Source organism: Notolepis coatsorum, assembly GCF_963971535.1.
Source record: "Notolepis coatsorum genome assembly, chromosome: 6".
NCBI lineage: Eukaryota > Metazoa > Chordata > Actinopteri > Aulopiformes > Paralepididae > Notolepis > Notolepis coatsorum.
The window spans coordinates 65,586,374-65,611,644 of NC_140170.1; the positions used below are offsets into that span (position 1 = coordinate 65,586,374).

Consider the following 25,271-nt stretch of genomic DNA (forward strand, 5'->3'; position numbering starts at 1 on the left):
TTGACTGATTTTTATTTATTTATTTAAATATTTCCGCTTTTATCCTTTGCATAATTTAATTATAATGCTTCCTTTGTGTTGTGCCCATACTGTGAGGCCTTATGAACACCCTTTTGGATAAACACACTTGATCAAAACCTAGCTCTGATGTTGGTCATACTAAGGCCTTATTTTACAGAGTACGGAAATGCCTACTTATGCTGTTTACTTACAATATGCACTTACAATAACACTTTTGTAATTGTATATGGAACATAATAATAATTGTTATTCTCTGCTTGTTCTTGAATAAACCTATCTTGGCACTATTGGGAAATACATGTATTTCAACTGCCATTAATCAGTCTAGTATACAATATTACAATTCTGAAAGACGTATAATTACTTTGTGGTAAGACCCGTCGGACTCGTTGGCAGAACTCCTCCAGGGCGGGGAGTGTCCACCTCATGTCCCCAGGTATGCCGTCAGCGCCACGGGGACAGCAGGACAACATGTCCTAGCGGGGATCAGAGTGTCAACCAGCCCCACTGGATAGGGGCTTACCAGCGTCCATGGCAGAGCCTGTCAATAGTCTGCCTCCAAACAGATGGCCTGCTCGGAGCACAAAAGATTTAAGTGACACCTGTCATTCACCAGACATGCTTTTGCATGCATGGAGGGTGGAGACGCTGGGCCACTGTTAAGCTAAGAAATATATCTATTTTATGACCTTAAGTTATTAGATTAGATTCAAATGTATTGTCATTGTACAGCACAGGTACAGTACAGTACATTATGAAAGATAATACAGATTGGTTTTAACTTTAAGTTGAATATTTTCCAAGAAAGGGTTTAAGCCTTTGAGGTGTACAATCAAACTGGTGTGATCATAACCTAACATTCTAGTGATAAAGTAACAACAGCTGCTGGCCATTGAAACCTAGATAGAATTTCAAAATAGAATTCTGTGGACATGTTTGGGGATTATAAATGTACTCCTCAAAGGGTTAATCGTGACTCTGCTGACTTCTTCCTATTCCTTTATGCACTCTGTTCAAAATGATTTCACAACTACAGAATGATTTAAAAATGCATGACTTTTTATGTAATAAAAATATTACAATATCTGTAATATTACAATAAAATAATCCTTATAAAAAAAAAAACTTATAAAACCAAGAAATAGTGGAGGAATAGGACTACCAGATATCCACCAATATTACATAGCATATAACTCAAGATACCCCTTGCAGTGGGCTTACAATAGTGTGAGACAGATTGGCAGCTGGGAATGGCTTGAAGAACAAATTATAGAAGAACATAACAAAGATCTATCTCTTTCAATGTTGTGGTATAACCCAAAAATCACTCCCAGACTGGACAATCCGCTTTTAGAATTTTCATGTGAGATAGTGAAAATCTTACATAAACGCCTGACCTTTAGTGGATATTCCTTACCATCATGTCCATTATGGAAAAACCCTTTGCTCTCTGCAGGAGGTAAACTCCTTAAAAATAATGTATGGCAACAACATAATATAACACAGGTGGGCCAAGTGATCAAAAGGGGAAATATGATACCTTTTAATGAACTTAAAACACAGTTTGGGCTGAAAGACACAGAATTTTTATCTTATTTACAAATACAATCAGTTATTAAATCATTGTTGTCTAAAGGCATAGCTATAGGAACAAACGGAGTCATGGAAGAGACATTAAGGGGAATTACAGGCAGGAAAGGCATTGTTTCTGCAATGTATAAACTATCATGTTCAACCACCCCTGATACCAATACCCAAACTAAAGTCCAATGGGAGCGAGACATGGGTATATCCATATCTGAAACACAATGGGAAGCAGCACTTAGGAATAGTACAAAAATATCAAAATGTGTTAGATATAAAATTATACAATTAAAGATACTACACAGGGCCTATATAACACCCTGTACATTGAATAAAATGAATCACACCCTACCCAAATTGTGCTGGCATGGGTGTGGAGTAGAGGGTACGCTCATGCACTTGCTGTGGCACTGCCCACTTGTTAGGAAATTTTGGTTGGACATTGCTGAGGACCTGTCAGTTACTCTCCAAATTGACATTAATCCTTGCCCTATAATGTGTATATTGGGTGTAAAAATGGACACTGCTCAAGCAAAGATTGTAAATAATACTGTAGCACTGGCTTTTCTAGCATGCAAACGGATTATTTTAATGAACTGGAAAGAACGCAAACCGAACTGCTTCAGTATGGAGAACTGGCGCAAGGACTTCATGGTCTTGCTATCGATGGAACAGGCTGCTCTGTCTCTTCAAGAGAGTGATAGGCCCGATGGCCTTCAAGGTCCCCTGAACTTTATTAGATCACTATCTGGAATAAGTTTGTCTACTGAACCTTTGTAACGCTCTGCAACCCCCCCCCCCCCCCCCCCTCGCCCCTTGTTGTTATTGTTATTATTATCATTTCTTGTCTTGTTTTGTTGTGTATGTATTGTCTTGTTTGAGAAAAATAAAAAACTTTAAATATCAAAAAAAACAATAAAATAATCCCAATTTGACCCCATAGATAATTAAAGGTTCTTACAATCCATTGACTGAAAGTATAGCATCCATGATTTATATTTTATTCCTGTCCCTGGGAAGGGCACTTCCTCGCCAGCGCTGCGTGAGCCACACATTCCACTCCAAGCTTGAGTAGAATGAAGCAGTCTGATGTAAACATATCATGTAAAATATTGGCCCCTTGGGCAATCCATCCTTATATAAACAAAAGGGATGAATACCTTTTTCACAGAGAATCTTTGTGTTTCAATATTATTCATTCTTATTCTGGAATTACTTTTCCAGTGACTTGAGAAGCTTTAGAGCACACACAAAAAAGTAGTTTGAAATCGCAACAAAACGTGCAAAACATAACAACATCCAAGGTGACAAATACCATATTAAGTAGCTATATGGTACAGTATCTCTGTTTTCTTGTCCTCGTGAACTTTCTCCAACTGCCTCGCCTCGTCACTCACAAGGCAAAAACCTCCAGGTTTATTTTATTGTCATGTGAGATTCTTTCATCCCATTATAAGGCCGTTGTGTGATCTTTCTCTCCAAACACTGAGACAAAAAGGTGTTACTGATTACCATGTCCAGCAATTAAAGCTATTGAGTGTTTGCCCCCTGTTCACCCTCTTTCTTAACTTTATGGCCATAATTGCTGCAATTATAAACCCCCCCTCCCCCCAGGCCTTTCTCTCTTCAAAGTTTGCTTTGTGACGTATCCAATATTAACATACTGTACCGTTTGACATGTTCCCGACCGGACTCCTCTACCCTGCAGCTGTATCTACAGTATGTTTTCCTGTGATTCATCCTGTCGGGCTACTGCATATTGCCGCTTTTAAAGCCTAGGTGTATTTTTTGCACGATGCAGAGATCAGCTACGACTCTAAACAATTCATATCCAACTTCTACAACTTTTCCTAGTGTCCCAAAACTATCCGGTCCCTTTCCTCTCCCTTGTACAGTAGGTTTTTAACGACTGATGTGTGTGTGGTGTATTTATGTATTTGCATAGTGTAAGGGGTGGCGAAGGACTGTGTGGATGTTGTTGTTGTTGTTGGGGGGGGGGGGGGGGGGGGATTTTATGCGATTGTGTTATAAGGTTTATGTCATTGCTGGCACCCATCTCCACCTTGTTCTGGGTGGCCTTTGTGTTGTGGTACGTCAGTAAAACGCTTTCTTCGCACTCTCATTTGTAGCCCAGTTGATTCCCTAAATTAGGTTGTTGAGAGGCCCTCCTATCAGGTGGCGTATTAATTGGGTCAGGCTGCATCCCATATGAAAGACAAATAATGGCTACACAAACCAGCACTAAACCTTTCTCTCTTCGCTCCCACCAATTAGCTTCAGAGTGAATCTGCTGCCCTCCTCTCCCCCCCTCTATCCCTTCCACCCCACCGGTACCCCCTTCTACTTGTCTACTTTTCTTCTACGATTCTGTCGAGACACGTTGACTTTTCCAAGACACAGAGGGTGCCACCAGTCGCTTGCGGCTCCGATTCGGAAAATATTTTCACCTGTCGAAATTTTGTGGTATGTGTACATCTATTCTTGAAGAATTTAACTGATTGATTTTTCTCAAATAAATATCTATTTCACTCCAGTGTTTCCAAATATTTAATATTTCACATGAAAAGCAACGTTTTTACAGCAATGAAGCGCAGCATAATTCAGCTTTAGCCATTGTATACTGTCATTCCATCAGAGAATAGAATTATACACCTGTGTTTTGATTTTCAGCGTGGAGGTCATTAAATAGCTCTATATTCATCAGCCATCACTGATATACTGTAGAGTGTTTGGTCAGTAACATGGGCCTCCCAGTCCCTCCACTTTGCAGTGAACAGAAAATACATGTCCTGGTAACCCTTCCCACTTTATCCAATCAAAACCCTTTATATCAGAACCCTAGATATTTTCTTTTACTTATTTCAAGAAATCTTGCCCAGCCAAATTTGATGGCATATTATTTTACTTGTTCCAAGCGCATCATTTGTTTTTATTTCTTATTTTTGTCAGACCATTTTTGCAGTGTGGAGTTCTCTCTCCTGTTGGATAAAGTGGGAAGGGATACCAGGAAATGTATTTTGTGTTTACTGCAGAGTGGAGGGGAGGGACTGGGAGACCGGCCATGTTACTGACCAGACACTCTATATCAGTGATGGCTGTCAGAGTGTAGAGCTATTATTTTAACAGGTAGACCACTTATTTTAACAAAGAAAATACAGCTTACAGCAAACTAAGAATTTGTCATTTAGTGTGTAAATGTGTGTGTGTATGTGTGTGTGTATGTGTTTGTGTGCGTGTGTGCGTGTGCGTGTGTGTATGTGTGTGTGTGTGTGTGTGTGTGTGTGTGTGTGTGTGTGTGTGTGTGTGTGTGTGTGTGTGTGTGTGTGTGTGTGACGACAGATCAGGAATGAGCGCCTAAGTTAGCATTGTCAGGAAGAAGACAACGGGTATCATAAGCTAAATAAATGATTTATTGTACAAAAGAAAAAAGACAGTAAATAAACAACATAAAGTAAAAATAACACTTGAACAGTTATTCATATGCACAACCATTAACACTACAAAGTTGGGGTGAATTTTTAGCTACACAATGAACAGAGGAATGAAGGAGGGGGAAGTGAAGCGGTGAACCTGTCCAAAACATCATAAATGGCAACATTTGGGTCATTATTTACATAGAGATTTCTTACTCTCATATATTTATATGAAAACACTCTCACACATACCAGTATACAAACACTAAAATTCAAAATGCAACTCGTCCGCTGCTTTTAACCCGCGCGGTTACGAAGCCGTGGGGGTTCTGGGCAACAGCTAATTCCGTTTTTTTCTTTTTGACAACATACATTACCAGAGCCTCTAACTTCAGTCATTCCTTTTTTTTTTTCGAACACAGCTTGTCGATAGCTCAACCTGGACCTGAGAGCGAGGGGACCCTGTGGCTTTTATCTACATTTTTTGGGTTTCTTTCTGGGTTACATGTTTTTGCACAGATTAAAAATGACAAAAAATAATCTCAAATTAAAAAAGAAAAAAAATAAAGTTTCTTTTTTTTCGTTTCTTTTCTTTTTAGAATGCTTAAGTGAGGTAGACATACTTTGAAATGCATTGTAATTGATATTAATAAATAGACAATTGACCAGTTGATTTCTTTTTCTCTTTTTTTTTTTCTTCCAACCACTGCCCCCCTATACAACTTGGTTTCTCCCTTTGAAATGCTCTAGCATATTCTTGCTATTACAAAAAGTTACAGCACACAACATGTCATCCTCTACTTTGGCTAACGTTCCCTGGATACTCCTCCCATCCTTTAACATGGGGTGCTTTCGCTCAAAGGTACACACACAACAAAGGCAAAACACATCTCTATGTCAAAGACAGTCAGCAACGTTTGTTAAATAAAAAAAAAAGGAAACAAGAAAAAAGGAGAAAAAAAAAGAAAAAAGAAAAAAAAAGGACATAGTCTCTCTAACTTGGTTGGATTGATTGGAGTTGACGGGGTTGGGGCCATTCCCAGTTAAAGCGTTTCTATGTTCGTCGATCCAGACACCTATTACACACACAGACTTTATCACCCAAAGTGGGCAAAAGGAGGCCTTTTAGGCTGCTGGTATATCCAGGTTCCAGATTGGATAGGAGGAGGAGGAGGAGGAGGAGAAGGAGGAGTGTGACGGTATGGACAGGCCCCCGCTTCAGACAAAAAAGTCAGGAAAGGTGTGATGGCATCAAAAAAAAGAAGTGATAACCTCTCTCTAGTTTATCCACACGGCTTATCACCAGAAGCTTGAATAGTTCTTTATCCTATATAGTACAAGCTCTCTTGTGCTCGGTCAAAACACAAACAACTCTTCCGAACCTCTCGCCATTGAACGTCCCATAGTGCAAAATTTATTGTTGGTAAGGTAGAGTGCCCAAAAAAAAGAAAAAAAGGTTTATTCTACCCCTTTTTTCTTTTTTTAATATATACATATATCATTTATATATAATGTCAGAAGGCTCTTCCTTTATCCAACAGCATAGTGCTTTCGTTTATAACAATAACGGATATCTTTGCTTTGATATCCCGGAGACAAGACAGACTTCAAGCTTACTAACCTACTCTATGTTTAAGCACTTCCAATATCTTCTGTATGCTGACGATACAGCTGAGGCGCGGCATTGGGGGGGGGAGGGGGGGGGGGGGGGGGGGGGGAGTGGGGGGACGAGGGGGCATTCCAAAGTGTACTCAAATATGTTTTTCTCTAAACTAGAAGTAGCATTTTTGCTGCATTCTCTTGCACATGACATATGGTTCCGCATGATCTACATAAGGATTTCTTTTTTTACTTTGACCATAGGAAGCTGTGTTTCTTACATTGTACATTTCTGCACATGCTGCATTTTGCGTTGTTGTAATTTTTTGTGTCTTTTTTTGTCTTTTATTAAACATTTTTATTTTATTTTGGGGGGGGGGGGGGGGGGTAAATATTTGTTTATGGTACATCTGATATACATGTAGATCTTTTTTCTGAACCAAATATGATAAGTACTACTAACAAGAGAAATGAATAAGGTGAAGGGATGGGGTTGACAGCAGCGATGCAATTTTTTTTTAAGAAATGTCTTTTTTAACTCAGACACGAGAAACACTGTGAACGCTGTACAGCAAATAAACGTCTATTGCAAGTAATGTGCTAATTTTCCATTCAATGTTGAACCCATTAAATACACTTAAACCTGAATTCCACAGGAGGACCAAAGTTCGTGGCTCTACTGGCACCCTTGTGTGGTAATCTATTATTAACCCTTTGAGGTGTGAGTTTTCCAAAACGTTTTCCTCAAAATCCTACATTGGAATTCTAGAACTCTAGCTTTCAACAATCAGTGGCTGCCGTGACGTCGCTGTTAGAGTGGTAACTTCTCAAAACCCTAGGTGATCGTACATCTTAAGGGAGACGAGGCCACATAACAACTATAGGTCATTGAGTTTGCTAACGTTAACTAAAATATGCTCAATCGCAGTCATCTTGGAGTCACGTATGGCTATGAAACCGGTACTGATTCTAACCGTTTTATGTTAGGGACGGACATGCTGCTATCTATTACATAGAGCAAAATGGTTTAAAAACCATAAAAAAATAAATCTAATATGACCAGAAATACCTAATCTTGTTGTTATTCAAGGAGCGCTTCACACCGTGAGCCAATATGTTTCTATTTGAACCTCCCTCTACTCTGAGACAGCATTGAATAACTTTATATTGCAACTGCGATACATGTTTTATTTCAGAATTTAGTGTGCAGGTTGAAACTAACCTCGTTTGCACTATATTACCACCTATCGTCAAGGAAATGACTGCCGTATCAACAACCTTTACCTGTTCTCTGTTAAAGATGGAGTAAAAAAATAAAAACAACAACAACATTGAAAAACTCTCCTCTTTTCTTTTTTTTCCTATTTTATTCTTTTTTTCCAACTTTTCTGTTGTTTTACAAGTCTACAAATAAAAGATCAAAGTGACTGTGAAAGGATTCTTGGATGCTGAAGAATGTCACGCCGGGTTGCTATAATTAAGTGGGTGCAGGTTTTGCTCCTGTATCCCCTTCCACACGTTCCATCTCTCAGAACACTTGTCTTGAATTCCTAAACAGGATTTTGGACTCATCCTATAACGGCATGGATGAAGTGAGGGAGGTTTGTTTTGTGTTGCATTTTTTTCTTTTTGTTAATTAAGTGATGCGTTGCAGAATAACTCTGACCATGCCCCTCTGTATTGACCCCCTATCTACATACATTTTGTTGTGGATCAGATCCCATCATTAAGTGTATCAGCGAAATAAAGCATATTTTTTATTTATTTCTTATTCAATAACCTATGTAACTCCTCACCTCAATACTGAAGTCGCTTTTTTTTTTAAGTTAAAAAAATAAAACTGTAAATGCTTAGGATCATGTCTCCTGCGATCTCGACCCTCTATTCTGGACACCTCACAAAGATGCCAATGTAAAAAAAATAAAAAGAAAGAACAACCACAAAACTAACAAACACCTATATCATAGTTTTCTGAAGCTGCTCCACAAACACCCCCCTCTTTTAGATCTTTTAAAATTCCTACCACTCAGTCATAGTCTTTTTTTGTTTGTCGTCGTTTCTCATTTATACCTTTTGTACACTTAAGAATAAAATTAATTGCGGGGAAGAATGGAAGTCTGGCGGGTAATATTTTGTGGCAGAGCGAGAGTGAAATCTGGTGTCGGGGGGGGGGCATGGAACCTGGTGCCAGAGGGGTAGCTCCAGAAGAATATTTTTTTTTAGGTGGTGCGATGCAGTGGTGGTGGTGGTAGTGGTGGTGGGGGTGGGGTAGGGTGGGGGGAGGAGGAGGGTATATGGGTACACATGCCGTTTCTCCTCTTTCACCTAGGAACAGCCACACCTATCCACCACCATGCCGGGGATCTTGCCGTGGATGATCTGCTGCTTGTCGTTGAAGTACAGCATGTTGATGGGGGACATCTTGGTGGGGGTGCAACAGGGCCCTGCGGAGCCTCGCGGGTTGGCGTGCTGCACCAGGTGGGTGTGCGGGTACTTCTGCATGAACATGTACTCGCACTGGCCGGAGCAGTAGTTGGCCTTGTAGCGCTTGGGGGCGATGATCCAGTCCCAGCCGAACGCCTCGAAGTCCACCGTCAGCGGGTAGCGGCAGCAACGGGACTCCGTGGAGTGCTCGTCGCAGTCCAGGCCCAGGTTCCTCCGAGAGCGCTTGTTGGTCTCGAGAACCTTCACCTCCAGGAACGGCTGCTAGAATCAGGGGGAAGAGAGGGAGAGAGAGAGCGAGAGAGAGAGAGAGAGAGAGAGAGAGAGAGAGAGAGAGAGAGAGAGAGAGAGAGAGAGAGAGAGAGAGAGAGAGAGAGAGGGGGGAGAGAGGGGGAAAGAGGGGGAAAGAGGTGGTTATGAAGAGAACAACGGTTGGGGAGATGGTTGACGTGGTATGTTGAAGCAGGACTAAGCAAGACTACAAGGGTGCCTTTTTCATATGTAGGCCAATTTTACTTTGCCAACTTTCATACTTATGAGTCATCTATAAGATATATTGGCGACTCAAAAACGGTGGGAAAATAATGTGCCCTGTTTTCTTTTTTACGTGGTCCTAAAGGTGTGGAATGTCTAACTGCCATGTCATCATTGTAACGGGCAGAATCATTTGAATTCTGCCAATCAACTGTCAACATGGAAAGTACAGAGCAAATAAAAAATGCCAGAACATTAGCTACAAATACCTTGGATATAGTAATTATATATAGATAGTCATAAAACATGTTAAACATGCATTGATTCGAGTCTTGATTCCAATTTAAAGAATTGCAGAGAACTTTAAGGAGAAAAGGTTTTGTGTTGCCAAATTCATTCCTCATAACAATTCCCAGACTATCGTCAGCAGATATTGGTGGTTTTGATGGCTAAATAACTTTATTGTTATGATTTTGCAAGATAATGCTAATGTTAGCAAAAGATGCATATTTTACTGCCTGGTACAGTAGGCCTAATAATAATTGCTACTTTGTGAATAGTATCACAAAGTACGATATTCATGTCAAGGACCCCCAAATTGATACTTAATAGGCCATGGACCCCCATTCTATAAGATCTTGTCTCAGGGACCCCCAATCTGAGGCTACGTTCAGACTGCAGACAAAAGTGGGCCAAATCTGATTTCTTTGCTCATGCAGTAGGCCTATGTGACTTAGATCAGATTTCTCACATGTGGTCCTAAATCAGATTCAGGTCTGATTTCTTGCAATGCGACCTCATGTGACTTTCATGTCACTCTCAATTGACATTTGTCACAATTCTTTTACGTCCATCTTCATTATTGTTCATTTGCGTATACAAGTCAGTTCATGAGCATGTGACCAGTTCACACTGGAATCTGATATTGGCCACATTTTTTAAATAACGTGAACAGCCAAACTGAAAGAAAATCTGATCTGAGCAATAAATCAGAATTGAGCACTAAGGCTTGCAGTGTGAACGCAGCTGTATGATTTATTTAGTTGAGCATGCCATAACTGTCTGCATATGTGACGATAACAGAGGAGAGTAATTCGTATACATTCTTTCATTAATGAAAATAAAATCCCCCATTTCTCTCATGTGGCCCCCTGGAAGCTCCTCGTGGACATGGACCGCTGCCAGCAGCCGGAGAACTAACGGTGGCAGACCTCGAGAACTGTCTGACCACTAAGGGCTTGTGTCCACCAGGGACGTTTTATGAGTTGTCAGCTCCTTTCTGTCATTCATTTCTATGCTGGAGAAGCGACAGTTGCGCTCCTCTTCCCAGCGACGCGCCTCGCGTTTTATGAGCTCTGGGCGGCAGCGTTTTTGGTCGGAGCGCTCCCAGCTCATAAAGTTGAAACTAGTTCAACTTTTGGGAAAGGAGCGCGCTCATCAATGTAACTCATCGAGGAAGGGGCGGAGCCGCGGCAGGTGCGAGCCTCAGAAAAACGCTCTGAGCTTTTTTTTCTTATTTTTTCAAAGCGGTCCGCCTTGAAAAAAAGGTTTTTAGTGGACACATAGCCTCAGTGTGTCTGACTCTTAACATGGACTAAACGTGAACGTATAATGTATGACGTGTATCATGCCAGTTAGGGTATTCTTGTGTATACTGCACCTGTGTATACTGTTTACTTTACTCATAGTATATATTCAGATTATAATTTTATATTGCCCATATTTATTGTAACGTATAATATAATACGGATCTGCACCTTTGATTACACTGTTTACTTTTGCATATTCTTATATCCAGAGTTAATTATATTCTTTACACTGTTTATTATTATTATTATTATTATTATTATTATTATTATTATTATTATTATTATTATATTATTATTATTATTATTATTATTATTATTATTATTATTATTATTATTATTATTATTATTATTATTATTATTATTATTATTATTATATTATTATTATTATTATTATTATTATTATTATTATTATTATTATTATTATTATTATTATTATTATTATTATTATTATTATTATTATTATTATTATTATTATTATTATTTTAATATTCAGATACAATTTGATTGCCTATATTTATGTATGTCTACTATAGGGAGGTGTAGTCTGATGTCGCTTTGGACCGTCCGCGAGGTCCACCCGTATAGGGATTTATCATTGGAAAAATGGATTATCGGCTATTGTAACAATTCTGCCGTATGGAAATTGAAAAGCTTTCCATTTTTGCACAAAATTTGTTCCCTTCTATCACTAACATTATTGTTAAGCATTTTTGGTTGAAAACAAATTTGGCGATTTTTTTTTATGATTAATTGCGAATATTTTCATGTTGAGCTATAGCTTGTGGATGAATACGCACAGGTACACCATGCAAATGTTAATGCTTTATTTGTTTTAAACGAGACGATTTAGAAATGGGCAATGGGGAAATACATTGCGTTGGACCCGAGGATGGAACACGGAAAAATGGCAATGACATAACCACTACACCTCCCTATTACCCTGCCCATACCTGTACCTCCCCTCCCCCATGCTGCTATGACGCCTGAATTTCCCCAAGGGGATCAATAAAGAATATCATATCTTATCTTATGGACCCCTGGGGTCACCAGAACCCACTTTGTTAAATACACATATACAGATATTTGTGATATGTCACTAAAAACTGAGCTTTTCGAAAACACCTTCCAGGGTGGAGATTAAAAAACAAAACAAAACAAAACAAAAACTATTTTGCCTGTATAGTGTGGAAGGTGAAACAGAGCTAAAACTGAGCTTTTGGAAAACCCTAACACCATGACCAATGGCCCTGTCCACATGTATATGAATAGTTTTGTAACACACAGTATTTCTCTGCAGTCAGGACCACGGAGAGCTCCCTGCAGCCTGCCATCAGGTCATGTGAGCGTATTTCTAAAATGCCATTGGTGTGGACAGGGATTTCTTTGAAAACAAAGGGGTAAAAGAAATGTGTTTTTATAAATCTGTGTGGACATGGCAGGCACAAAGCATCTACCTCTACGGTGGCAGAGGAATGTCTGTGAACCTCAATTATCTGTTGTTTCCTATATCCAATTTTATATATATTTTTTTCGCTTTCAAGAGCATGTTTTTTAGAAGGTTCAGGTGGGACTCAATCCCAGGCCAGCAGCAGTATACAGTATGTGGTTCAGGTGGGACTCGATCCCAGGCCAGCAGCGGTATACAGTATGTGGTTCAGGTGGGACTCGATCCCAGGCCAGCAGCGGTATACAGTATGTGGTTCAGGTGGGACTCGATCCCAGGCCAGCAGCGGCATACAGTATGTGGTTCAGGTGGGACTCGATCCCAGGCCAGCAGCGGCATACAGTATGTGGTTCAGGTGGGACTCGATCCCAGGCCAGCAGCGGCATAGAGTATGTGGTTCAGGTGGGACTCGATCCCAGGCCAGCAGCGGCATACAGTATGTGGTTCAGGTGGGACTCGATCCCAGGCCAGCAGCGGTATACAGTATGTGGTTCAGGTGGGACTCGATCCCAGGCCAGCAGCGGTATACAGTATGTGGTTCAGGTGGGACTCGATCCCAGGCCAGCAGCGGCATAGAGTATGTGGTTCAGGTGGGACTCGATCCTACCAACATTTTACAGTATGCTACCAAAAGCATAGCATTTAAGTACGGGCAAAGTGAAAAAGTGCCACAAAACTAATGCAAAGTCAATAGGGCCACACTCCAGACTGTATACGCCCTGGAATAAACACTGGAACCTGCTCCACAGTACACCCAGAGTAGGTGTCAGTGTTTATTTCAGGGCCAGTATGAAGGACAGCATAGGTTGCAATGAGAAAGGACTTTAACGATCCAACAACATCATTGGTAAGTAGGGAATAGAACTAGGGGTCCAAAGTTCTGAACATACCCTTCAGAATTATTGAACTCCTGTACTTATCGAATGCATTGTTATGGTCTAACTTGTCCCAGGCCATTAGCAAGCCAAGATGCTAAAATAAATCACATTGAATCTGATCTCTTGAAACCTAGGAAGCAGTATGGTGATACTTTTGGGAATTTCGATGTCAAATACATTATTGAGCGAAGAATGAATCATATCACTGCTGTCGGTTGGAAACTTTGTGTGTCTCCATAAGGTAAGAAAAAAAACTGATTGACACATACATTTTAAAGTTAATTATTAAGGTATACATTGAGTTTTCAATGGATTCCATGGTCTTTAGGGTCATACAACGACACAGCATCACCAAAAGTGGAGATATGAGGTTTTAACTTGACAGCAGTGTTACACTGACATTGATATCCAACTTAATGTGCACAGTAAAAAGTCTAATATTATGGTAAAGAATTAATCGCAGGCTTTCTGAGGGAAAGAGTACACAGTGAATTTCGCAGAGTAAATTTGACTCAAACTGAGTATATTTTACAAAAAATTTACTCTGAGAAATGTACTGTGTATCCGTTTAAAGGTGCTGTAAGTCATATTTTTCTTTTGTTAAAATAAATGGCCTACATATTATAGCTCTACATTCTGACAGCCATCACTGATATAGTGTTTGGTCAGTAAGATAAGATGAGATAAGATGATCCTTTATTGATCCCCTTGGGGAAATTCAGGTGTCAAAGCAGCATGGGGGGGGGGATACATAGCTTCACAGTCCTATACAGTCCAGTATCTATATACACTATAGATACACTATAAAATATAAATACAAATACAAGTACAAAACACAAGATAGTCCAGTGATAAGAGTCGAGTGATATGAGTCTCTAGTGCAAAATACAAGATAGTCAGTACGGTGATGTGAGTCTCGAGTTCTGACAGGGTTTACCAGTCCCACCGCTCTGCAGTAAACACAAAATACAGTACATTTTCTGGTATCCCTTCCCACATTATGTGCTTGAAACAAGTTAAATAATCTACCAGTGCAGTAAGCAAATGTGGCTTGGCAAGATTTGTTGAAATAAGTAAAAATATCAAAAGTTTTCTCTCCTGATTGGATAAAGTGGGAACAAAATACTTTCTATTTACTGCAGAGTGGAGGAACTGGGAGACCCATGTTACTGACCCGACACACTATATCAGTGATGGCTGTCAGACTATAGAGCTATTTAACACTTATTTTAACAAAGGAAATACCACTTACAGCTGCTTTTTCTTAAGCATCACCCCCAAAACGGGGCCATTTTTGTTTTTGTTTTTGAGGACTGCATACATTTCTTGCGTTGCTGGTAGGGTTAGCTTGCCTAGTGCAGCTTTCAATACACAGTAGCAGGAGTTGGTTGGGCTTGACATGCCGAGACAGCTTGTACACAACCCTCAGCCTGTCTGGCCTCCAGTGGCGTCGCGTGGGTAAAATAACAGGGGATGCCAAAAAGAATTTATTAAAAAAGAAAAGTATTAAATATTTTTATTATTATTATTATTATTATTATTATTATTATTATTATTATTATTATTATTATTATTATTATTATTATTATTATTATTATTATTATTATTATTATTATTATTATTATTATTATTATTATTATTATTATTATTATTATTATTATTATTATAATTTTTTATATTTAAGTCAAGCAGTCACCATGTACACTACAGTATGGCTCAGCGGCCAGTCAAACTTTATTTTATTTTTAACAGATTGCAGAATGGGTACAATACAGTACGGCTCAATACACAAAATTTTATAAGGGAATGCAGACCAGAGAAAGACGTTTGTCTTGTTTACATCAGGGTCCCCCATTTTCAATTCATAGTGACATTTATGACATACAAGACATCATGACATTTATGGCATAGGGACATACATGACATACAGGGGGGACCCTGATGGAGGACCCTGATGTAAACAAGACGAAAGTCTTTCTCTGGTCTGCATCCCCTTAACAATTGTATGTATTGAGCTGTACTGTACTGTACCCATTCTGCAATCTGTTAATAAAATGTTCAATCAATCAATCAGGTATTTAGTACTGTTACATTTGTGACATATACGATATTCAAATATACAGTACTGTTACCCATAGATCCTGTCAGAGTATATACATATGATGGGGAGGGGAGGGACTGTAGAATTTTTTTCATATTTAAGCCAAATAATATATATAATATATTTCTCCCTCCCTCGCTCTCTCTCTCCCTCTCTTTCTGAATATTACACACACACAACACAAATATATATACACACACACACAGTGTGTATAGGAGGTTGCCTGCAGGCAGGAGGTCTGGTTTGATTATGAATCAGAGAGAGAGATAGCTCCTTTGAATGTTATGAATTGAAAATGGGGGACCCTGATGTAAACAAGACGAAAGTCTTTCTCTGGTCTGCATCCCCTTAACAATTGTGTGTATTGAGCTGTACTGTATTGTACCCATTCTGCAATCTGTTAATAAAGTGTTCAATCAATCAATCAATCAATCAATCAATCACGTTAGTTAGCATACAAGCTAGCCATAACAGTATAGCATCCAAGCTTCTTACCTGGCCAATAATCCTCCTTGCTCCTTCTGGACAGATAGATTTGTTAAATCATTATATCCACAGTGTGCTGGTCCTCAGTATATGTCCCGCCGGCGAAAAATAAGTGCATAATAAAGTGCTAAATGTTTGATAATAGAATAGAGGCTTCTAACGTGCCTGCTCTGTTAATACAATTTTCAATCAATCAATCCTGCGAGGCCTATGGTTGGTTCAGACGTTGTCACGTGACTCACGTTAGCAAATGGCACGCAGAGGGGAGGCCAGACTACTTAGTCTGCTGACAGCCCCGTTTTAAGGTGTGGGCAGGGCTTTAGTCAGCTCGAATCTGATTGGCTAGTATTGGTTTTGGACTCCACATATATGAATCACATGGTGGGAGGCTGGAGAAAGACACCTCCCCCCTCTGCCTCTGCCTCCTCTCTCAGTCCTCTGCTGCAGTGAGCACAGTGAGTCTGACAGTGTGTTAGAGAGAGTGAGAAGGAGAAGAGGGAGACATTTAAAATATATATATAACACAGAGATGAAAAATAATGATTTTTTATTATTATTGTAAACTACATAAAATAAAATAATTAATTTTTTTTTTTTCATATTTCATATTTCATATTAATTCATATTTTAATAATGGGGAAGCCTGGCTTCCGTTGGCTTCCAGGAGGATTCGCCAGTGCTGGCCTCACGTGGTATGAGGCTGCAATCCATCACCTGGAAGACAATAGGCGTGGGAAGACGACTAACGAGCCAACTCCAAAACCCTCCCCCAGATATAGGGGTTGGGCTTGGGGCCAGCGACCCCATCCCGTAAAAAAAACCTATAGCTACAAAAACGTTGACGAAACTTAAAAAATCCTTACGTCTTGTCCCCCGTCAAATCAAGCTCAACTTCTTTCATGCAACAGTTGAGTCTGTCCTTTTGTATGGCAGTGAATGCTGGACCTTGAAGCCCACCCTGCAGAAGTCCTTGGATGGGTGCTACACCAGAATGATGCGTGTGGTGCTCAACATCAACAGGGATGAGCATGTCACTAATGCAAACTTGTATGGGGGGGTGCTAAAGGTGAGCGATAAAGTGGCAGTCAGGAGAATGAGGCTGGCAGGTCACTGCCAGAGACACCATGAGATGCCAACCAGCAAACTTGTGCTGTGGGAACCAACATACGGGTATCGATCACGAGGACGTCCCACATTAACCTACGTGGACGTACTCAGGAGAGATGCGGGAACAGAAAGCACCGGCGAGCTAGCCAGATGCATGGAGGATCGGGATGACTGGAAGCACCGATGGAGGGCCCGTCCGAGGACGACCTAGATAGATTGTGAAGGAAGCCCCTCAGGGCCCCAAGCTAAAGAGACTATGACGGCGTGCATGGAAAACCACAAGGAGACTGTACGCTCGAAGCTTCTGACCTCAAGGCGTCCCACCACCATAGCGACATGGAACGTGAGGACCATGTATGCTGGAGGAAAGGCAGCAGTGATTGCGGAGGAGATGAAGAGGTACAGGATATCTCTCCTTGGTTTGGGGGAAACCAGGTGGCTCCAGTCAGGTCAAGCTGGCAAGTGGAGAGACCATACTCTACTCAGGAGATCCAGATGACTCTGCACCACACACAGAGGGAGTAGCGTTCATGCTGTCCAAAGAAGCACAGAGGGCCCTTATCAGCTGGGAACCCATCAACTCACGGATCATCACAGCCAAATTCCAAACCACACACAAGAAAATAAACCTCCAAGTGGTACAATGCTACACCAATGACACTGATGATGAAACCAAGGATCAATTCTACAACCATCTATACACCATTCTCCAGGCCAGGAAAGGAAAGGACATCATGATCTTGATGGGAGACATGAACGCTAAGATAGGGGGAAATAACAACGGCTTTGAACCAGTAATGGGTAGAGAAGGACTAGGCACCATGAATGCAAATGGAGAGAGGTTCGCAGCAGCCTGTGCAGACAACAACTTGGTCATCGGTGGGTCAGTATTCCAACACAAGAACATCCATAAAGCCACCTGGGTGTCTCTTGACCACACCACAGAAAACCAGATTGACCACATCTGCATAAGCCAAAAGTTTAGGCACTCTTTGCTGGATGTCAGAGTCAGAAGAGGAGCAGACGCAGGATCTGACCACCACCTCCTTACAGCAAAGATCCAGCTGAAGTTAAAATGCATGACACACAGGGAAGGAAGGGTCAAATTCAACATACAGCTTTTTCAGGATATAGGTACATCAGAACTCTACAAAGTGGCACTACACAACCGGTATCAAGCATTAGAAATAGAAACTGTAAATGAAGTGGAGGAGATATGGAAGGGTCTGAAAACCATGTGGAAAGACGCATGTGAGAAAGTGGTAGGGAGAAGGAAGACAGCCAACAAACCCTGGCTATCCGGGGATTCAGACAGAAAAGTGATCGAGAGGAGGAAGAAAAAAGAGGCAGTAAATAGAAGTAAAACCAGAGCCACCAAGGCGGTAGCACAGAAAGAATATGCAGCAGCAAACAAGGAAGTGAAAAGAAGTGTAAGGAGAGACAAGAAGAAATACATTGAAGATTTAGCACAACAGGCAGAGGAAGCAGCGGGAAAGAACAACCTGAAGGACCTATACCTAACTACCAAAAAGCTCACAGGCAAATTCAGACACACACAGGCACACATCAAAAACCCACAGGGCGTACTCCTCACAACCAAGGAAGAACAGTTGAACAGATGGACTGAACACTTCAGAGATCTGCTCAACAGGCAGCCTCCTCAACTGGAAGCAGATATCCCACCAGCCCCAAATCTGTTTGAGATAAACTGCAACCCCCCCACCAAGACAGAAATCAGAAAAGCCATTAAGGCCTTAAGAGGAGGGAAAGCAGAGGGACCAGATGGGATCCCAGCAGAAGTTCTTAAGGCTGACATTGAAACCTCCACCAGCATGCTCCACTACCTCATGCAAACCATCTGGGAGAAAGAAAATGTCCCATCTGACTGGAAAGATGGCCACATCGTGAAAATCCCCAAGAAAGGAGACCGCAGGGAATGTAAAAATTACAGAGGAATAATGCTCCTTTCAACACCGGGGAAGGTGCTCAACCACATCCTGCTGGAAAGGCTCCATGAGTGGGTCGATGAGAAACTGAGGGAAAACCAGGCTGGCTTCAGGAACAACCGATCCTGTGGAGACCAAATCGCCACCCTTAGGATTATCATTGAACAGTCTATTGAATGGAACTCTTCTGTCTATGTGAATTTCATAGATTTTGAGAAAGCCTTTGACAGCGTGGATAGGGAAATGCTGTGGAAACTGATGGCCCACTATGGGATCCCAGCAAAGATCATCAACATTGTAAGGAACACCTACCAAGGGATGAGATGTCAAGTCCTCCATGAAGGATGTATATCGGAAGCTTTCGAGGTCCTGACTGGTGTTCCTCCTCTGCATAGACTGGGTGATGAAAGAAACAACCAGCAACAGAAAAACCGGCATACAATGGAGCTTGACAGAGCAGCTGGAAGATCTGGATTTCGCTGATGACCTGGCACTACTGGCTCACACACATCAACAGATGCAGGAAAAATCGGGAAAACTGGAAGAAACTGCTGCTCTGCTCGGGCTCAAAATAAACTCATCCAAAACCAAAGTAATGCGTATCAACAGCAAGAACAACACACCCATAACCATGGAACAAAACCCATTAGAACCTTGGAACCATAATTTCTGTGGAAGGGGGTACGGAAGACGATGTCCAAGCCAGGATTGGAAAGGCAAGGACATCATTCAACATGCTAAACATTATCTGGAAGCAGGGACCGAAACTAAAGCCCGCCGCCCGCCAGGGGCGGTCTGTTTTTACCTTTGGCGCATGACACTTAGAGGGCTGCCCGCCGTGTGGCGTGTAGACGTGTAGTTCATAAGCAGGCCCCTAAAAATATTTGTATGCGAACGGTAAAAATCAATTACGCGCACGCTGTGCGAATACAGATTATAGCCTCTCTCGTCTTTTTTTTCCTCCGCTGCGAGATCGTTAGAAAACTACAAGTCCCACATTGCACTCAAGCCAACGGTCCAATCACAGTAGAGTGAAGTGACTGGTTTCATGGGAAATAAAGCAAATGACAAATCGGAAGCTCTCATTTTTCTTGTTTACTTCCTGAAACTCCGCGATCAGGGCTCTCGTTTTCCGAGACACCAACTTATTATAGTCTCTCTTACCAATAGCAATAGATTTTAGAACACCTAGATTTATCGATAGCAATAGTAATATAACGTTAATGCAACAAAACGAATGCCTTGCTTTGTTAATCATAACGTTGATGCAGTAGCGTATGTCGGTGTGTTGGCTGTAACGGACATGACAATAACATAACGTGTACACATTAAAATTGCGATAATCTATTCTAACATTTTCAAATCGATGCAGTTGAATTTCCCCCTTAGGATCGATGCATTGTTACACCCCTACACCAAAGTCACTGGCCCACTGTGTATCTGTGTGTATAATAACTTGGCTAGCGTTATCAACAGCAGAGGTGGGCAATGGGTCCAGCTGCAGCACCGGAGTGCAAGCGATGTGATGTAATTGGCAGACTCGACTGTCAATCAATGGTCTACCTGACACGCAAACTCAAACAATGTTTCTGTACTGGAGGTGTGATTGATTGATTGATTGAAAACTTTATTAACAGATTGCAGAATGGGTACAATACAGTACAGCTCAATACACACAATTGTTAAGGGGATGCAGACCAGAGAAAGACTTTCGTCTTGTTTACATCAGGGTCCCCCATTTCAATTAATCAGGAAAGTGTACAGTAGGAAAGTGTACAGTATTTCAATAGGCAACCCTGAAAGGATTATTTTTCTAGAAGAGCAACACAGCCAAAACAGACAGTGGAGCTGTTTGCAGATAGCAAGCATTTTGACTTATTGCGTGGTGGCGATGTCTCGCAGATAATACAACTACAAGTATGATTATATAATATATATTTTATTTAAAAAAAAATTGTATATATAAAATATATATTGGCAGGTAAGAAATATGCTTGGCGGGTAGACTCTTCCCATCTACCCGCCACTGGCCGGTGAGTCAAAAAGTTAATTTCGCTCCCTGTCTGGAAGGCAAAAAACCTGTCACTCAAGACCAAGCTACAGATCTTCAACTCAAACGTAAAGACCACTCTACTATATGGCTCAGAATCCTGGAAAACCACCACCACTATACTCAACAAGCTACAGACCTTCACCAACCGGTGCCTCAGACGGCTCCTGGGAATATACTGGCCCAACACCATCTCTAACGCCAACCTGTGGGAACTCACCAAACAGGACACAATAGAAATTCAAATCCGGAGGAGGAAGTGGAAGTGGATAGGTCACACACTCAGAAGAAAGAAATCAATCACAAAGCGGGCACTGACATGGAACCCACAGGGCAGGAGGAAGAGAGGCAGACCGAAAACCACCTGGAGAAGAACCACAGAACAGGAGATGAAGAAAGAAGGGCTGTCCTGGCAAGATCTGGAGCGGAGGGCACAAGACCGAAGAGGATGGAGGAGCTTCGTCGATGGCCTATGTTCCTTTGGGAATTTAAAGGCCTAAGTAAGTAATACTTTTTTTGCAAAGCTTAGCTTTATACTTTATATGTATAGCACATGCATGAGCCTGGTCTCTTTTGAAAGGTAACATTCTGAAGTTACTAAAGCAAAAAAGGATAATCACTTTTAGTGCTAATGAAATAGAGTAACTGAGGTTTGAACTTGAGTTGAACTTGTGTACTTACATTTCTCTTTAGTGGTTGCCAGATTCCTGTTTTTAAGTTCCAGCATAGAGGTATGAGCTGGAACACACTGCGGTTTCATAGCCTGAAGTCTTATGTAGTACAGGTCCAAGTGTTATAAAAATCCATTCAAAAATGAGGTTTTAGTAAAGGTCCAAAATGGCTATCCACCTCTGTGCGTTCTGGAGCTTCAGTCACAACAAATTTTCGCTCGTGAACTTTCACCTACTTCCCCCGGTTGCACCCCCCACATGGGGTATCGTTGGAAGCAAACGCTTGTTGTCATTTTCGCCATCAGTTGTGATTGGTCAGTTCGAGAGCGTATACAATCGCTACAGTCGCTAAAGACGCTCGCCTGACATATCGTCATGTAACCCGAGAACCGAGGCACGGAAATGGTCAAGTGAGGTGGCGTTCGAAAGGCGGCAAATTCCAGTTTCAAACAGTATATTACATGATTGGCGAAAAATGCAGCCCTGAGCCGATAGACGCTCACCAAATGCCGCGATGTGCGTGCAAGTGCGAAACGGGACGTATACGTGCCGCTGCACGCTATGAGGTTAAGAAACATTCTGCTATGGTTCATTTAGATTTGAACTATTACTAAACTAGGGGCACTAAATGCATGTTTAGTGAGTATTAGATGATGAGTGCCACTCTACTTTACCTTTAAAATATATGATCAATTATTACTTTGATTCTAAATGAGACACACATTTCAGACAGGAGTGGGGAGGACACACACAGGCCTCTGTAGAAGTACATGAACAGTACCAGACAATCTTATCTTGGTTTCATAATATCTAGTATGACATCCCTGTCTTAACCTCTTCCACCCGACGGGTCTGGTACCAGTCCCAAAATGACATCATGTCATAAATCAATCTGTCTAGACTGTACGACATAATGTTGCAGTTCTTTTTCAAATGTAAAGTGGTTAAAGTGTTATTAGTGAGATTTTTGTTTTTGAAATGTGATCATACTTTCGCGGAGATCGGCCATTTTGAATTAGTTGCCGAATGATGATGATTTGTAGTCATATGAGCACAGGGCATCCAGAGCTCTCAATGAGCGTTGACATTTAGAAAAACTACAGTACCCAGGAAATTCTAGCCTCCTGCAAGCAAATTACTTGTGTATGATTTTTTTTTTATTTCTCTTATTTCTCGGGATACTGTTACGTTCTGGACACCGACTGAGGTCGGTGACCACCCACATTCCTGGCATATGTCACTGGGCTTGTCACCTGTCCTTTCCCTGTCAATTAGTGCTGTCACTTAGGGGTGGTTCCTGATTGGCTGTCACAGGGGTCTGTGTGGAATGTTGGTATTTGGTGTCTATGTAACCTACCTGTCTTCTGCTTGTTCATTGTCAGGTCTTCACTAATTGCGTTCGGGGATAACGCGGACGGTTCAACTCTGGACCTCCAATAAGCTCCTATTTACCTTATTTCTGCCTGTGCTATTTAGCATTTGTCTCTCTTAGAATTTACTCTGTGTTCTTACTATTAAAGTCGAACCTGTTCAAGAGTAAACACTCTCCGTCTCTCTGATTCACCCATTGGAATTCACCTACCTCCATTCCTGACAGAAGACCTGACCATCAGAGTTCCATGGAGGCCATCATGGAGATGCTCCAGGCGCAGGGAGCGGCCCAGACACGGATGGAAGAACATCAACAGCTGGTCAGCGCCGAGTTAGTCCGACTCAACGGGATCGTCGGCTCATCCCAAGCGGTGGCGCAGTCGGCGTTGGCCACAGCCCGACAAGCCCAAGAAGGAGTGGCTGGAGTTCAGTCGGCGACGGGAGAAGCAGCGGTCCATGCAGAGGAGAGTCGGGGGGTGTTCGGGGTCCAGGAACGGTCCCACGAGCCACGACTGCAGGCGCCCGCTCGCTATGATGGATCACCGGATGGTTGTCGGGAATTCATCACCCAGTGTCTACTCGTTTTCCGGCTGCAACCACGATCATTTCCATCGGAGACAGCACAGGTAGCGTATATTATCACACTGCTCACCGGTCAAGCTCTCTCCTGGGCTACGGCGGAATTAGAGGCGGGAGCGATAATCTGCGACAGTCTGGACGCCTTTACCCGGGAGTTGAGAAGAGTATTCGATACTTCCCGGGTACTCTCGATCTTCGAGGCTGGCGGTCGTCTTCTTGACTGCCGGCAGGGCCTCCGCACGGTCGCAGCTTACGCTATCAATTTTCGGATCTTGGCTCGGGAGACAGCTTGGGCGGAGAACGTCTGCGTGGTTCTGTTCGTCAGGGGACTCTCAGCGCGGATGCGAGATGCGCTCTGCGCGCGTGAGATCCCCGAGCAGCTGGAAGTGCTGATCAACACCGCCATCAAGATGGACAATCGGCACCAGGAGAGGGAGAAGGAGCGTGTCAACAACACCCAGGTATGTTTTCCTTCTTCTCCTGGTGTTGATACTTCCATGCATTATACGAGTGGGCCACTGGGTGATGAATCCATGCAGCTTGGAGCGCCGTCGCTCTCGGACGACAAGAGACAGCGCTTCATCAAAGAGCGACGCTGCTTCCGGTGCGGTCGCACCGGTCACCGCTTCGGCAGCTGTCGGGTCCAGGCTGTATCGGCTCGGTGCCAGTCGGGAATAGAAGGTGCGCCGTCAGGCTTCGAGAAAGCGCCAGCAGGTGGGCTCATTCCTGCCAAACCCACTGATTCACGGAAATTTTTTGAGGTGGCGATCAACTGTGGGGGTGACATTAGGGGAACTAAGGCTCTCATTGACTCAGGGGCGGCGGGCAATTTTATTCACGTGGGATTGGTGAAGGAGTGGGGAACCCCAGTGGAGGATTTAGGGGTTCCCTTACCGGTTTACGCCCTGGACGGTCGGCCCCTGGGCAGTGGGAGCGTCACCCAGCGCACGGTTCCATTACACATCCGGGTGGCGGCTGGGGAGTGGGAATGGGTTAAATTTTTTGTCATCTTTTCCCCCTATTCTGTCATGGTGTTGGGTCATCCCTGGTTGTCGTCATGTGTTCATATCATTAATTGGAGCACGGGCGAACTCTCAACGGCGGCCGACGTCAAGTCGATCGTCAGCGGGAGTTTGCCCAAACCCTTGTCTTCCCCCCCCTCTTCCCTTTTGTCTCCCCCCTCTTTCTCCAGGATAGTGGGGAGCGTGGCAGATTCTGATCTACCCTCTAATCCCGATTTGATAGGGGTGCCTGAGATCTATTGGGACCTGGCGGACGTTTTTAGCAAGACGCGTGCTAATGCACTTCCGCCTCATAGATCATACGACTCTCCCATTAATCTTCTACCCGGTACCTCCCCGCCTCGCGGGCGAATGTTCTCTCTCTCACGCCCCGAAACCTTGGCCATGAACACCTACATAGAGGAGGCATTGCTTGCGGGGCACATACGCCCGTCCACTTCCCCTGCCGGCGCTGGCTTCTTCTTTGTTGATAAGAAAGATGGGGATCAGCGCCC

At 42.4% G+C, this 25,271-nt stretch overlaps 1 protein-coding gene across 1 annotated transcript in view; it reads right to left on the reverse strand.

Moving 5' to 3' along the window:
• Positions 1 to 8,942: 8,942 nt before the first annotated feature.
• Positions 8,943 to 25,271, reverse strand: part of LOC311230401 (growth/differentiation factor 11-like) — a gene marked incomplete at its 3' end in the record, with an annotated part of 94,168 nt that continues 77,839 nt past the window's right edge. Inside the window, exon 3 of the mRNA XM_084316670.1 lies at positions 8,943 to 9,323. Within this exon, the coding sequence (XP_084172796.1) occupies positions 8,943 to 9,323 (381 nt within the window). The remainder of the gene's footprint in view (positions 9,324 to 25,271) is intronic.